Raw genomic sequence first — 15,555 nt, 5'->3', positions numbered from 1 at the left:
TAGTTGTGGGCTCAACGATTACAATTCTTTGTTGTTGTCTGCACTTTAAGAACCATATCCATTAACATTCAACTATCTTATAGCGATCTTACAATGGTTGCCTTCTCTCTGTCGAGAAAGAGGACGCACAAGAAATCCAATAGCCACATTTACCTTACACGATATTTGTCTGACGGTCGACTAAGCCATACTTTGTCCTATTGCTACGTGCACCGATTTGACTAGTTTGATTGTTCTCGAGTAGACTTAATTTTAACTTAAACTAAATAGCTTATTTGTTACACAATTTTATAGAAAATGTGTAACAAACGTCTTAAAAAAAATAGAATCTTAAACAAAAAAATTCTTAAATATTCTTTCATACGAGAAAGTTTCTCATATGAGAAACTGCTTTGAGCATCTTCTCCAAAAAATCATTTTTGATAACTAATATTTTTGTAAAAGTAATTTTCATTATGGTAAATAAACATAAAATAGCTTCTCCCTAGTTTAAAACTATTTAAAAATTAATCTCTAAATGATTAAATATAAAAAACCATTTTTTATAAATCGTAACAAACATACCTAGAATTTTGAATTTTTTAAATTCTAGAATGTATTTTTAAAGTCAAATTTATAGTTAACTCACATTACTTTTAACGAGAATCAAATTACAAAATTATTTCATTCCAAAAATTAATTTTTGTAACGGCATAACCAAACACACAAAATATTTTCAGGAATTGTTAATTTATTAATTTCCAGTTCATATTGTAGCTGACCTAATTGACACTAGTTTTACCGAGGTCTAGTCACCAAAACACATTTGAAAATTGCTGTATACACATGTTTGGCTGAGAAACACATGTAAAAGACAAAAATAACCCTCGGCACTTAACTGCCGATGCGTCCTGAAGTCCAGAAATGGCAGAAGCACTTGCTTCTGGACATGTAATGTGTTTTAAACACATAACACAAACCTATTCCAATATTTTCACATCAACAACAATAATAAATTTTCAACATTTAATTCAAGTAAAAATGCACCACGATAGCAAATTACCAAGATGAAATCAAAATGTACCAACATCAGTTAAAATACATAATGTCAACCAAATACGAACAAAAGTCACCAAAGTTTCAAAATGAAACTAACAAAGCCTAAAACCAACAATTCCTAAACAACAACTACAAGTAATCCTACTGCTGGTCCTGGTCCTGATGATGCTGCTATTATTGCTGCCTCCTCGGCCTCTGGCCTCGCCTCCTGGCCAATATCGGCGTGATCTGCTCCCTAACATGGCTCATGGCCTGAAACCATTGCTGAGGGCTCATGACCTCCGCCTGGCCCATCTGCGCATCAGCGTAGGCAACAGCGCCGCTAACCATGTCATAATATCAAGCGAGCTTCTCGCCTCGTACCGCTCCCACTGATGTTCAATGATCTGCTCTTCATTTGATGGCCTCGGAAGATCTCCTGGAAGAGGTGGCAAAATCTGAGGGTGAAACACTGTAGTGTACCATAGCACATAGCCATCCCTCATACGCCATGTCTGCTCTCCTGCCTGCTCACCCCAATCGGGCTCCTTAAGAGTGTGAGTTCGGAAGTCGATGAATGCCTGCATAATCTGAGGAGGTAGCAGCTCTACAACAGCCGTCGGATGTCTAGGGACGCTCTGCACGTATCGGTACTGCCTCAAAACCCTCTCAGGCAAGTGACGGTACACCCTACAAACACCGCACAAAATCCAGCCTCAATACCAGAAAACCTCCTCAAAACCCTGGATCTCCCTGTGCTCTTCGTACGGCCTCCAGCATACGTCATCAAACTGAATACGATCAAGCAGTGAGCGATATGTCACCCCCTCTCCATGACCCTTCTGTAGCTTCCACCTCGCTGCAACCGGATAGTTTTCAATATAGTCGGTGTTGGGATCAACACTGAAAAAGCCAGGAAAATGCGCCAAAAACCATGCCTGCACAAACCAAACAAATCACATTTATAAATTTTTACGCACGAAAAGTATAACAAAAAAATAAAAGTTAAGGTTCACATTTACAAGTTTCTTACAGTGAGCAATGTCACGCTTCCCCCAAGAGCTCTATCTCCCCAAGAACATGACTCAGCTAACTCGTCGTATAGGTATGCCAGTGTCATCCCTCCCTAGGAATAATTACGCATCCCCGCGTAGCCTCGATGCGTTTGTTGCTTCTATCACCAAACAACAAGCATCCTACAAGATATATAAGATAACACCTCACACAAAATTTCCTAACCTTCTCCAACTCCTCCAGCTCCTCTGGATCCTCTGCATCTGCCAATTTGTTAGCCCTATCAAGGTACCTCGTATATAATTCCATCAGCTTCGGATAACTAATGTACCCACCATATTCTTTACCGCAAATTTTCTCTGCATCCATCTCCGACACACCCAAGTGCCTCACCATTAGTACCGCTCCCTCATGTCTCAACATCTTCTTTGGATGGCTCAACATCCGCCCTTCAATCTGAAGATGCATAAGACATGCGACATCATCCAATGTCACAGTCCTCTCCCCCAAGGGCATGTGAAAAGTTCTGGTCTCGGGATGCCACCTCTCGCATAGAGTCATCAGCAAAGTATCAACCACTTTGTGTGCAAAGTATCAAACATACTCAAAATGTGTTCTTTTGCCACCAATCAAAACCACATTATACTCTAACATCATTCAAACATCAATTAAAGCAACTACATTCAATTATAAACTACATGCAATCATCAAAATTTCAATTCCTACATCAACCCTAACCACATGCAAACTACTCATTTTTTTTAAAAAAAAACTAACCTAAACAAACTAACATTAAGATTACATTGATTAATGCTACTTACTTGTGATAATGTGGAGATGATTGCTTGCAAATCGTGAAAATGGAAATTGGAGGAATTGGAGAGAAGTTTGGTAGTTTTTGAGCAATGAAGAAACTGGAAAACTGATGTTTCTGTTTCTGCCTATGTTCAGCATGCATCGGCAGTTAACTGCCGAGGTTTTCCACGGTAGTTAACTGCAACCGGTTCTATTTTTCCTCGGCAATTAACTAACGAGGGGTATTTTCGTCTTTTACTTGTGTTTCTCAGCCAAACCACATGTGTATACAACAATTTTCAACACATTTTTGACTGAGGTCTAGTGCTTATAAGATTCAAATCCATTTTCCTTTGAATTTTCTAGTGCTTAACTGTAATTTTAGCGCGTGTTTGCATAAACTTTTAAATTCATAAATCCTTGAAAATGAAATTGAAAGTTGAAGAAGAAGAAGAAGAGTGGCGGAAAATGAAGGGAAAGAGAATGAAATTAGAATCACAAAAAGCAGAAAATGCGATTCTTTATCCTCATCGATCGATTCAAAAATCATTGTTCTCTTTCAGATTCCAACTAGTCCGTTCTCTTCTAATATCAAATTATGATTTGTCGTAGTTATCATTTTTGTTTAATTTCTATGTTCTTCACAGCTTCTGTGGCTCCGATTTGTCGGTCAGAAAGGATGTTCTAACACTTTGCAATGAAACACATGTTCCCAGATTAGGTCACTCACTCTATCCTTTACTTTCATCAATGTGTAATGTTACGATCAAACCACCAAATTCGTCCTTGACTTTGTGGGGTGCTCTCAAATAGGTCATCGAGATTATGAATATTTTAAAAAGGTGTGTGACTCCGTCGAAACTTCTGAGAGTATGCTAGGGACTAAATTGGTGGTAAATGGTTAAATTGGTTAAATATAAGGACCAAATTGATATAGGGATCTAAGTAATAATGAATGGTTAAACATAGGGATCATCTTGACAGTTCAATAGTGTAACAAACCTTTTTTGAAATATTCATAATTTCAGGGACCTATTTGAAATCGTGGTACGAAGTAAGGGACTAATTTAGTGGTTTACTCATTGTATTCCTGTTCTCTAGGTTTTGATTTTTTTTTTTTTGTTATTTTGCTTGTAGATGTGATGTTGAGAAGCTTTTTTGATTTTTTTTGATTGTTCAGAAGCTTTTACAAGAGAATAAAACATAGTTCCAAAAGAGACATTTATTACATCCATCCATCTATCTTTTTGGGTGAGTCATCAGAATTTCGCAACATGATGGATCATATGGATAGTAATACTCTTTTAGTATAGTTGATCTTGTATTGATTTTCAATAGCTAGTTATGACTGTCATGAATTATCTCTGTAGCACCGACACTTCTGATATATGTAGCACTGAAATTTTTTCAGCAAACCACATTAGCACCTACATTAGAATGAGAACACATCATTTAGTTAGTAGCTTCTACGGTAAAATTCCCTTTTGCATTTCCTGGCCACACCAATTTTTTGAAACCTTCATCAACAAACTACTCGGAGGAGGGATGGCCAACAGCTGAAGCGTGACATAGCGCGGAGATATTTAGTTTAGTTCTGTAAGGGGGGTTATTCGGTTTTTGGGTTTGTTTGTTAGTCGGTTGTATTTCCTATTGTTTTTTCCCGTTTAGCACACCTTATGCCGGGTTGTTTAATATTATATGCTGTTCAAAAAAAGAAAAAATTCTCCTACTTTTGTTTTCATGAAAATCAGAAAATATGGTTTACTTCCATAAACTATTATATTCCCTAAAAAAATCTATATGCTATTATAAAATTAATCAGGATGTTTTGCATTGTCATTTGCGAATATAGTATATAATAGTCATGGCAATCTTAGTTTCACTGAAGTTCAAATTCTTTATAGAGAGCTACCTTTCAATTTCTTAAAAACGGCACTTGTACAGAAGGACACTTTCGGACCGAAAATAAACATTGCTTTGTCCATATTGAGATAATATCTTCAATAATACTTACCAGAGTCAACTTATGCTAGAACTTAGACATAAACCCATTCGAATTGAGCTTATAAAAATACGCTTATGCAAATAAATAAGTTTTTATGTTAATTCATAAGTTCTTACTAACGAAAGTTGTACCTTCATAATCTGTTTTTTCATAAACTACATTAACAAGCTTATAAATAATACATAAAAAACATATTTATTTGTATAAGCTATTTTGCATAAGCTCTAAAATAAGTTAATTCAAACAAGGCCTAAAACATGTTGCAAGACTCCTAAAGATTGTGAATCACGTAGAAGTTCAAACAAAAATGATTGTGAATAGGCTAATTATTGTATTGTTTTCGGGTTGTTCTGTGGTGAGGATTTTTGCCTTGTTTGTAATTTTATTTTGTATCGACATTAAGGTTTTTATTCCTCCGCACACCTTGTGCTAGGAAGACCTTCGTTGTGGTAATATATTTCATTTTAGTCTCTTCAAAAAAAAATGATTGTGAATCACCTGGGGATTCTCTTTCAAATCTACTATATCAATAATATATACAACGAAAATAACATGTTTTGACTCTCTTAGACTCTGACTTTTTCTCTTTTCAAAATTACTCTGAACTTTCAATACAAATCGCATATATATTAAATATATGAGTAAATTCAAATATTAAAACAAAAGTATAACAAACACAATATGAGTATATATATGTCCAATTTTTTTTCCTTTATCATTTAAAAAGTGTAACAAACTAGATGAATATATTTATACTTACTATTGCATTATCCCAATTATACCCTTAAACAATTTTTTCTATAATATAGATTGTTTTGTTGTCATTAAATAAAGAATTTAGATTATATTTTTTGTTATATTGTTGATGTCATTGATATAGATAATCATGGTTAGTTTGGTTTGTTATAACTTGAGAAAAAAAAACATTTATATTTTTAGCTTTAATCAAAATCAAAATTTCATAAAAAAAAACGTTGTTCATAATTTTCAAACGTTGGAAAGAAAGACGACCAAGATGGGCACTCACCCATCTTTTCGCTAGTATGTGTGTGTGTAAGAATTCTTTCCCTAAAAAAATAATATTATTCTTATTAGCGCAATTTACAAGTGGCATCACCATATGCATTCAATTTTCCTCTTATTTTATTTTGCATATATCTCAACAAACCAAATATAATTTTTTATTTTATTTTTACATAAATATCTAAACAAACTCATCCAATTATCTATTCAAATCTTTTTCATAGTAATATATATAGATACACACTACTATCTACTATATATAAATATTTATGCATTCAATTTCTATCCAACTTTTTTTTTCTTTATTTTCTACAACAACTGTAACAAAAAAAAAAAGTTGAACTAAATTTATATTATTCCATCAATTTATATGTCCCCGTGACATTGCATAATTTATGCGGCAGGGTTCGATCTAAAAAAAAATCGATCAGCTTATACAGTTCCTTCGCATTCGTTTAGGAGAAGAAAAAAACCATAAAGCTACACACATAACACTTCTTCTCCCGAATACCCCTAATTCTGGGCCCTAGATTTTCTCTACCCACCGCTTTCCCCAAAATTCATTCGATTAGGGTTTTTTCTCCATGGGTTATGATGATATGCACGATGCCAACGATGTTGAATCCCTCGATGACGATTTCTACGGTGGTGAAACCGAAGATGCTCCCATGGATGACTACAGCGACGACTACGATGATGATGATGATAATAATGATAATAATGATGCTGATGATGATGAATTTGATGTTGGCGCCGATGATTCTGACCTTGCTCCAAGGGCTGAGCTAAATTTTATCGTATTTAAAGAATCAGATATCCGGGAACGGCAGGAAGATGATATCAGTAGGGTCGCAGCAGTTCTTTCCATACCACCAGTTGCTGCAAGCATCCTACTTCGTCATTATAATTGGAATGTCGGTAATGTTAATGAAGCTTGGTTTGCTGACGAAGATAGAGTCAGGAGAAAAGTTGGCTTGTTGGAGAAGCCAGTTTATGAGAATCCTAATGCTAAAAAGCTTACTTGCGGCATCTGTTTTGAAGCTTATCGTCCTTCTAAGATTCACACTGCTTCTTGCGGTCATCCATACTGTTTTTCATGCTGGGGAGGATATATTGGCACTTCAATTAACGATGGTCCGGGATGCTTGATGCTGAGATGCCCTGATCCCGCTTGTGGTGCTGCTGTTGATCAAGATATGATTAATCTTTTAGCATCTGCTGAAGATAGAGAGAAGTATGACCGTTACCTTATTAGATCTTACATTGAAGACAATAAAAAGGTATGTCGTAGATATTCAACTTAGACATTGATAATGATAGTAAACGTGCAATCTGTGTATAATCTATAAGTTGGCTTTCTTTTTGCCATGCATTCATAATAATTCATTGCATGTTGGTGAATTCCAAAATTGTGTGATGTGTGCTTCATTAGTATCACTTGTTGTTGTCCAACCGTCTTTTAATTTAGTCATTGCTATTTTGCATGGTTATAAGTTAATTTGTATCTTTGCCTCTATTTTGCATGGATTCTGATTATACCATTGTTGTTATACAATTCATAACGATCTTATTTCTTCTTATCTCTTTGTTCTGTTTAGACCAAGTGGTGTCCTGCTCCTGGTTGTGAATATGCAGTTAATTTTGATACTGGTGGTGGTGGTGAAAATTATGACGTATCTTGCCTCTGTTCATATAGCTTTTGCTGGAATTGCACTGAAGAGGCTCACCGTCCAGTGGATTGTGACACAGTGTCGAAATGGATTTTGAAAAACAGTTCAGAATCAGAAAACACGAACTGGATACTTGCTAACTCAAAGCCGTGTCCCAAGTGCAAGAGACCGATCGAAAAAAACCTAGGGTGCATGCATATGACATGTACTCCACCTTGCAAATTTGAATTTTGCTGGCTATGCCTTGGTGCATGGTCAGACCATGGTAGAAACACTGGCGGTTACAACGCTTGCAATCGTTATGAAAACTCTAAAATAAAGGGGGATTATGATGAAACTGAAAGAATAAGAGAAATGGCAAAGAATTCATTGGAGAGGTATACACATTATTATGAGCGGTGGGCTAGCAACCAATCTTCAAGGCAAAAAGCTCTTGCGAATCTACAACAGATGCAAATTGTTCATATGGAGAAGCTTCGTGACACACAGTGTCAAGCTGAAGTAGACCTTAAGTTCATAACTGAGGCTTGGTTACAAATAGTTGAGTGTAGGCGGGTATTGAAGTGGACATACGCATATGGATACTATTTAGCAGAGCATGAGAATGCTAAAAAGCAGTTCTTTGAGTACTTGCAAGGTGAGGCAGAATCAAGTTTGGAGAGACTTCATCAATGCGCGGAAAAGGAACTCCAAGTATTCCTCAGTACTGAAGGCCCGTCTAAAGAATTCAACGATTTTCGCTCAAAACTAGCTGGATTAACTAGTGTGACTAAAAACTTCTTCAAGAATTTGGTTAGTGCATTAGAGAATGGTTTATGTGATGTGGATAGTAATGGAGCTGCTACAAACAAAGCAACGAGTTAAAAAAAAATATGTCGCAGGGAGCAATAAGGGAAGAAGCGGAAGAGGAAAGGGGACAAATCGAGCTACCGTGTCCAGCAGAATAACTGATAATAATGAGTGGTTGTGAGCAATGTACCTATGCAAACGTCGGATCTGCCACTACTCAAAGGCTTAGATAATAAAGTTATTTATTGGGCTATGTTATTGGGTCTGTTAATTTAGAGTCCATTAGGTTTTATTTACATTCTTTTGTACCTTTTGTAATGCTAAGCTATTAGTATTCTATGAAACCCTAACCGTCGTCTTTGTTTTGTTATTGTCTCGGAAACCTAGATTGTTAACATGGTATCAAGAGCTTTGTTTGATCCATCTTGAACTATGGTTTCGCTTCCGTTATTGAGTTCTCAAAAATTTTGGGAAAACATTTGCGTTGTTTTTTGGATGATTGGTACAAATTTGCGACTTTTGTTCTGTTGAAGAAAATTGAATTTGTTTCTTTTGTTCAGTTAGCAATATGTGGTATGTTCTTTTGAATTTGTGGTACATTTTGGTTTGTGTTGTCTGAGGAGATATGTGAGTGTCTTGTGTCTTTCGTTTTTGTGTGACCACGACTTGTTCTTCGCATCCAGTTATGTTGATTTTGATTTAGTTGGTGTCATTGTTTTCATTAAGTTTGTCTTTTTTGGGGTGTGTTTTGTTGGATTTGTATCTTTGTTTCATGGGAGTTTGGTTATAACAAGCTGCAATTATTTTGCACCTCTCTCCATAGGGAATTATAAGTTTAATTTGGGACACCAGCTAAATTAGAAGTATCCTCCTCCAACACTAAAAAATGTTCAAATTGGATATATACAAAATAAACATTTAAATATAAGGATTAATTAGACTATAATCTAATAAATTTTGGCTAAAACATATGTTTGATGTTTAATTTTTTTTATATAAAAAACGTTACATATATCTTGATACATTGTATTTTTTTTTTTATAGTTCGTTTTATATTTTAGAAAATCAACTTAAAAAATGGTTATAAATCTCACAAATTCATATTAACTATTATTCGCCAAACTACATGTTAGTGTTGTATATGTCAAAATACGAAAGTCATTATTGAGTCATTATAAGCAATTCCGTGGACAAACTGCACTAGTTTAATATGTAAAATCTCCAAACCATATAGGACAAACTGCTTTGGTTCAAGTTAGTTCAGTTTGATGAGAACAAACTGCACTAGTTTAATATGTAAAATCTCCAAACCATATAGGACAAGCTGCTATGTTGGATTATTCGATTACAATAGAAAATTACACATCTTGGTTTATTAAGAAAAAAAAAAACAGAATATTACACATCTAGAAAGTATTATGGATTATAATATATAACTGCAACATGTATGTGATGAAATCAAATCTCCAATAATGCACTTCAGTCTTCATTGACTTTGCAGCCTCATGCTTCAATACCTTCCAACTCCTCTGAATGGAAATTGTAAATGTGTCTTAAAGATGACAATGTGATTTACTACTGCAAAAGTTATAAATGAACAAAAATATATTTTAAGAGCAATGCTATTCAACGGGAGAGATATTGTCCCGAACTCATCCCGAAGCACAATTCACCAATCAAATTGGTTTTAGGAATATATCAAAGTGAACAGTGACTCGTGAATGATTCGTGGAAAAAAATTTCGCTGTAAATAGCAATATTCATATTTAATTATCGGTGATTACAACATAACTATTTATACCAAATATATGTCACAAGTACATGCTGCAGAAATAATTGAAAACTGAGAAGTATATAAATTGAGTTGTGAAGGAAACAAAACAGGCTTGGCATGATTCATAGCGCGAAACATTCTAGGTTAGGCCAAACACCAATGACATTCTAGGTTAATATAAAATCTACCAATCAAGAGTACATTGCTGCAAACACATCACAGAAACAAGAAATGTGTTTGTTTGAACTTTGGATTCATGCACAACCTAATGAAAGGAATGGTTTAAAAAGAGTGTTAGAACCAATTAGGCCTAGGCATAGATATTGCAAATAGGAAGTAATGAAATTTAAACAGAGATATCTTGCTCAATAGATTATTAAGGTTTAAAAATATAAGATATTTGTACTTAATGGTAGAGGCCATTCAATAAAATCAAAAGATCATTATTACAAATGAAAGAAAAATCAGGTAAGGTAACATAAAGAACGAGAGTAAAGCTTCAATATAAGCTAGAAATTTCTTGATAATAATTATTGATATTGATAATGGACAAACCACTTTCAGTACATGGTAAAATCCTAATAACAGCAATCACCTCTTAGGTGAAAATAAGAAGAAAAAATTAAATACTTTTTCTTTCCAATGGAAGAAAGTTTTCTTTATGAATCATTAACTTACAAGCAAAATCATACGTATTAACACCAAGGTCCTCAATCATTTGAGTATTTAAATCGAACCAAGCATGTTCTCCGTGAACATGTTCACCGTCTTTTTTTTTTGCGACCAACATCTCACCCTTCTTTCCCGCTCCGATAAGATACTCGAGACAAGGTAAGGGCCCTATAGTGAAGATCTTAGTCCATGATTCTTTTACACCGAGTTCGCCTAAAATTGAAATGTGAAATGTATCTGTCTCTTTGTAATTTAAGATCAAAGCAACATAACCATTTAATAGCACCAAGCAATTACACACATTATCGAAAATACCATCCATGTATGAAGGTGTGGGTGTTGTTAGGAAAACCTCATTGCCCCAGTCAAACGACAACAAATATGCTTCATTATTTGTTTTCCTCCTCCTACACATCCAATGAGAAAGTCCATCCAGGTACAATTGTTTATAATCCATAGCCTCCTGATCCATATCAACATCAAGTTTTTTCCAAGAGTTACTTCTTAGACTATATACCTCCCATATTTTCGAGTCGAAAGATATATCTTCCCAGGGAAGCACATCGGGATCACAATCTGTCTTTTGAAAAAATCTTAAATGGCGTAACACTTTATAGTCATCTTTGACACGGTCATAACCAAAAGCTTTATGATCAACCCAAACTTGCCAGTGAGGTCCAGATTTTAAAGGGCTGGGGGGAATGAGCTTAAATTCCTTAGTAGTTGGATTCCATAATATAATATTCATCATGAATGTACTAAGACAAAGAATTCCATTAACACTACTAGAACCTAAAATATTAAAACCAGAATCATAATCTGGAAGCGGTCTTGGCCAATCTAATTTGACCCTATTTCCAAACCGCTCACCAGAAACGGAATATAACTCAAATGTTTTTTCCCAATAATAACCATCCCAAGGTTCATGAATAGTTTTATGTAGTAGGAGAGATGTATCATTATAATAAGATTGATCTTTTGTTAAGAAACTCTTGCCATATGCACTAACGAAATTAGGGTTATCAAACAAGAGAGGCCATGATTTGCACACACATCCAAATCATTTAAATGATTTAATAGGTAATTTTGAGAGAATAGAGAAAGCAATATCATCATATATATATTGACTCTTAATTACCTTTGCTGTCTCATTTGTCGAAACCACGGCAACTAATCTTTCCATCATGATTTCACGAATATTGCAAGCTGCAATTTGAATTTCAAGCAGCAACCAACCAAGCGGATATGAGATCAAGCCAATGGAAACCCAAGGAAACGTAAAAGTATCGTTTCAGCCACTGAGAAGAGTTTATAAAAATAAAAGTAATATTTTGTTGTGAAAATAGGAAAATATTAGAATAAGAATATGTAGAGAGAATTGAGAGAGAAGAGAGAAGATTATATTATTTATAACTTCAGTGTTAAGTACAAATTTGTACCAAAAAAAAAAAAGTGTTTTTTTTTTACAATAAAAAAAAAGTGTTAAAGTGCAATTATACGACTTTTTGCCCAAAAAAAAGTACAATTATATAATCATCTATGGATTATATTTATTTCGTGAGTATTCATATTTTAAAATTGATGTATAATCTTTTCCATTTTTGTAACGCCCACACTAAACGTATCTAGAAAGTTTAGCATGTGTATTATCTTTAGTACTGGATACATTAAAATTTACAATATATATAAAAACTTCGAATGAATATTATATACAACAATACGCGTTCGTACAATCATCAGTACAATACTACTCGTCCAAAACATATAAAGATACATCCTTAAAGTTCATATCATCCAGCAGCGGGTACGAACGAACACTTGCTGAATATCCATCCGGCTTCCAGCTTGCTATCAACCTGCTGATCTGAAACAAATAAGGATTGCGATGAGACATAATGTCTGAGTGAGTTCTACCTAATCCTAGGCAATAGGTAACCTCGGTAAAAACCTATGGTCACCACGTGTCTACAATACAACCTGACGGTTGATTATACGTGTGTGGATCATGCATGCCTAGACGGTCGTGCATACTAGGTTCGTCGTAGGTTCACCTTAACTTGTTATATAAGTCTTGACTTACATTGTACGTGTCATGGCGGTTAAAGGGAACCTAAGACCGCTATGTAAAGTTACGCTTAAAGCATCAAGTCCTAACATAACATACTCATGACACGATCCTAAACCGGACGATCGGGGAAAACCTAAGGTCGTCAACGGTATAACTTCATAGCTTGCTCTATTACATAAACCTGTATATGTCTAACAACATATCATTTTCTTGATCATATCGTAATCATACATAGTCATATTCATTCATTATGTTAGAGGTTAGTATTGAACAAACATTATTATCGAGTGGAGTAACCCCGAGTACAATCCATACATGACCGATGAAAACCTAGCTAAGGTACATCGGACACCCTCAGTGTCGTGCGGGCCCCCCTTGTGGAGCTTATCCCGTTCCCCTGGCGTGAACCTCTTGCATCCCCCTGGCGTGGATAGCAAGAGACATGACACCTACATCTTGCTTATAGTCTTGATCTTATACATACATAAAAGGGTTTAACATAAACATGCTTGCGTATTTACCACGGGTCCGTGATCTACCCGATTAGCGGTAAAATACTTACTTGATCATTCTTGTCGTACATGCTAAGATTGTCATGATTTTCATTTCATGAATCGTTTGATGTTATGTGCATTGCTTAGATATAGTTTCGGGGTTATGAAGTTGGAAATCAATGTAAGAAAGGCTTCGGAATGCACAACCGGCCCCAAGATGAGCCAACAAGCCAAATAAAAGTTGGCAAGGCAGTGGCATTTCGCTATTAGCGAAATTCATCTGGGAGATTTCACTATTAGAGAAATATTTCGCTAATAGCGAGTTTCTTCGGGTCTGTGGTGCAGATCTAGCATTTTTGACCCAAAACTCTTCCAATTCTATCCTGCAATGCACCATGTACATCCAGCAACATATATAGACAATAATAAACATATTGCATGGCAATTTTAACACCTACATCACAAGATTTGGCAAAAAGGGGCACTAGGGTTCTCATTTCCCACATAACATAATTCATAATTCTCACAAGAATCTACACAACCCAAAGGTGGGAAAACTATCTATAGAACTCACTTATGATTCTGGAATATCAAGCTTCAATCCTCAAGTTCCTCTTAACACTCCAAGCCCTAGCATGCTTGATCTTGCTCCAAGAATCATCTTCAAGCTACTACCTTCTTCACACAACCTCAACTCCCTCTTTGATCTTGTAAAACATGCTAAACCTTGATCTTGATTGGAAACAATCTTAGGAAAGGATATGAGAAGAGAGGGAGGGCGACATACTTTGGAGAGAAGGAGGAGAAACCTCAAGTTCTCAAACCTAGAGAGAGAAAGTTCCAAGGATAATGAAATGTTTGTGACACAAACCACTTATATACCCTTAGCATGTAAATACGATTTTGATCTTAAATGGCATTATCCTGCCACAGATGATCAAACTCGTGCTTAACTGACATTACCTGATAAAACATTCTCCGTCGTAGTTGAATTCCATGATCATTTGTCCTCTGATACGTTCGACTGGTAATATTCCAATAACTAACGAGTGGGATATTACAATTTTTCACACTTCAAAATACGTGTCTATTTAAATATATGACTAAACAATCATTCAATAATTTATCTCTCGTACCTTGTGCATTTGATTCAACACAAATAAAATTATTCAATATTTTTTGTGGGGTCACTACGGTCAACAAATCTTCACTATGAAGTCAAAATTGTGCGGTCTATATTTTGAGCTTATATTTGAAATTTGATTTAGTGAAGACGAACAGTTTAATCTTGATCCAATGACTAAAATATCTTGTTATGATATTATAGGCAACCATCTTTGCTCTCTCAAATATGGATGCCACTACTCCCTTTGTCGGAACTAGTTCCAATAAGTCCCTCTTTCCTCATTTTCTCTTCCTTAGATTTCCTACAGCAAATAACCCAAGAATTGACCTCCAAAGCAATGGAAACACCAATAAGAGTATAAAGCCCTAAACAATAACTCAATTTGGCATAAGACTTACTTGCCCCAATCACTTCAAACCCTTGAAACACATTCACAAAGCCAAGAACCACACAAGAGTAACCAACAAAATGGTGGTAAGATTTCCAATACTTCCTAAACTTGTTCGTATTATGTATTGTCTTACCAATTGAGCTAAGCTCACAAAGACTTACACCACTAAAGTTATAAATGATCAAAAATATATTTTAATTATCGGCGATTACAATATAAGTATTTATACCAAATATATGTCACAAGTACATGCTGCGGAAATAATTGAGAACTGAGAAATATATAAATTGAGTTGTGAAGGAAACAAAACAGGCTTGGCATAATTCATAGCACGAAACGTTCTAGGTTAGGCCAAACACCAATGACATTCTAGGTTAATATAAAATCTACCAATCAAGAGTACATTGCCGCAAACACATCACAGAAACAAGAAATGTGTTTGTTTGAACTTTGGATTCATGCACAACCTAATGAAAGGAATGGTTTAAAAAGAGTGTTTGAACCAATTAGGCCTAGGCATAGATATTGCAAATAGGAAGTAATGAAATTTAACCAGGGATATCTTGCTCAATAGATTATTAAGGTTTAAAAATATAAGATATTTGTACTTAATGGTAGAGGCCATTCAATAAAATCAAAAGATCATTATTACAAATGAAAGAAAAATCAGGTAAGGTAACATAAAGAACGAGAGTAAAGCTTCAAAATAAGCTAGAA

General features: G+C 35.1%; 2 protein-coding genes and 1 pseudogene across 2 annotated transcripts; 1 reads left to right on the top strand and 2 right to left on the bottom strand.

Moving 5' to 3' along the window:
* Positions 1-1,310: 1,310 nt before the first annotated feature.
* Positions 1,311-2,592, bottom strand: LOC146925385 (protein MAINTENANCE OF MERISTEMS-like). The gene is made up of 4 exons (XM_085711969.1): positions 2,257-2,592; positions 2,051-2,143; positions 1,741-1,955; positions 1,311-1,707 (listed from the first exon to the last, which is right to left on the bottom strand). Exons 1-4 carry the CDS (start codon positions 2,590-2,592, stop codon positions 1,311-1,313), a joined length of 1,041 nt encoding a protein of 346 aa, XP_085568095.1.
* A 3,685-nt stretch (positions 2,593-6,277) lies between these two features.
* On the top strand, positions 6,278-8,683 carry LOC146925384 (putative E3 ubiquitin-protein ligase ARI7). Its single transcript, XM_085710318.1, has 2 exons — positions 6,278-7,134; positions 7,453-8,683. Exons 1-2 carry the CDS (start codon positions 6,439-6,441, stop codon positions 8,386-8,388), a joined length of 1,632 nt encoding a protein of 543 aa, XP_085566444.1. The 5' UTR covers positions 6,278-6,438; the 3' UTR covers positions 8,389-8,683.
* Positions 8,684-10,603: 1,920 nt separating this feature from the next.
* On the bottom strand, positions 10,604-12,055 carry LOC146925383 (putative F-box protein At3g16210; annotated as a pseudogene).
* Between the last annotated feature and the right edge of the window lie 3,500 nt (positions 12,056-15,555).

This window comes from Medicago sativa, chromosome 5, assembly GCF_051527215.1.
Source record: "Medicago sativa cultivar Bolivia chromosome 5, Bolivia_mono, whole genome shotgun sequence".
NCBI lineage: Eukaryota > Viridiplantae > Streptophyta > Magnoliopsida > Fabales > Fabaceae > Medicago > Medicago sativa.
This window is presented reverse-complemented; position numbering and strand designations above follow the sequence as displayed.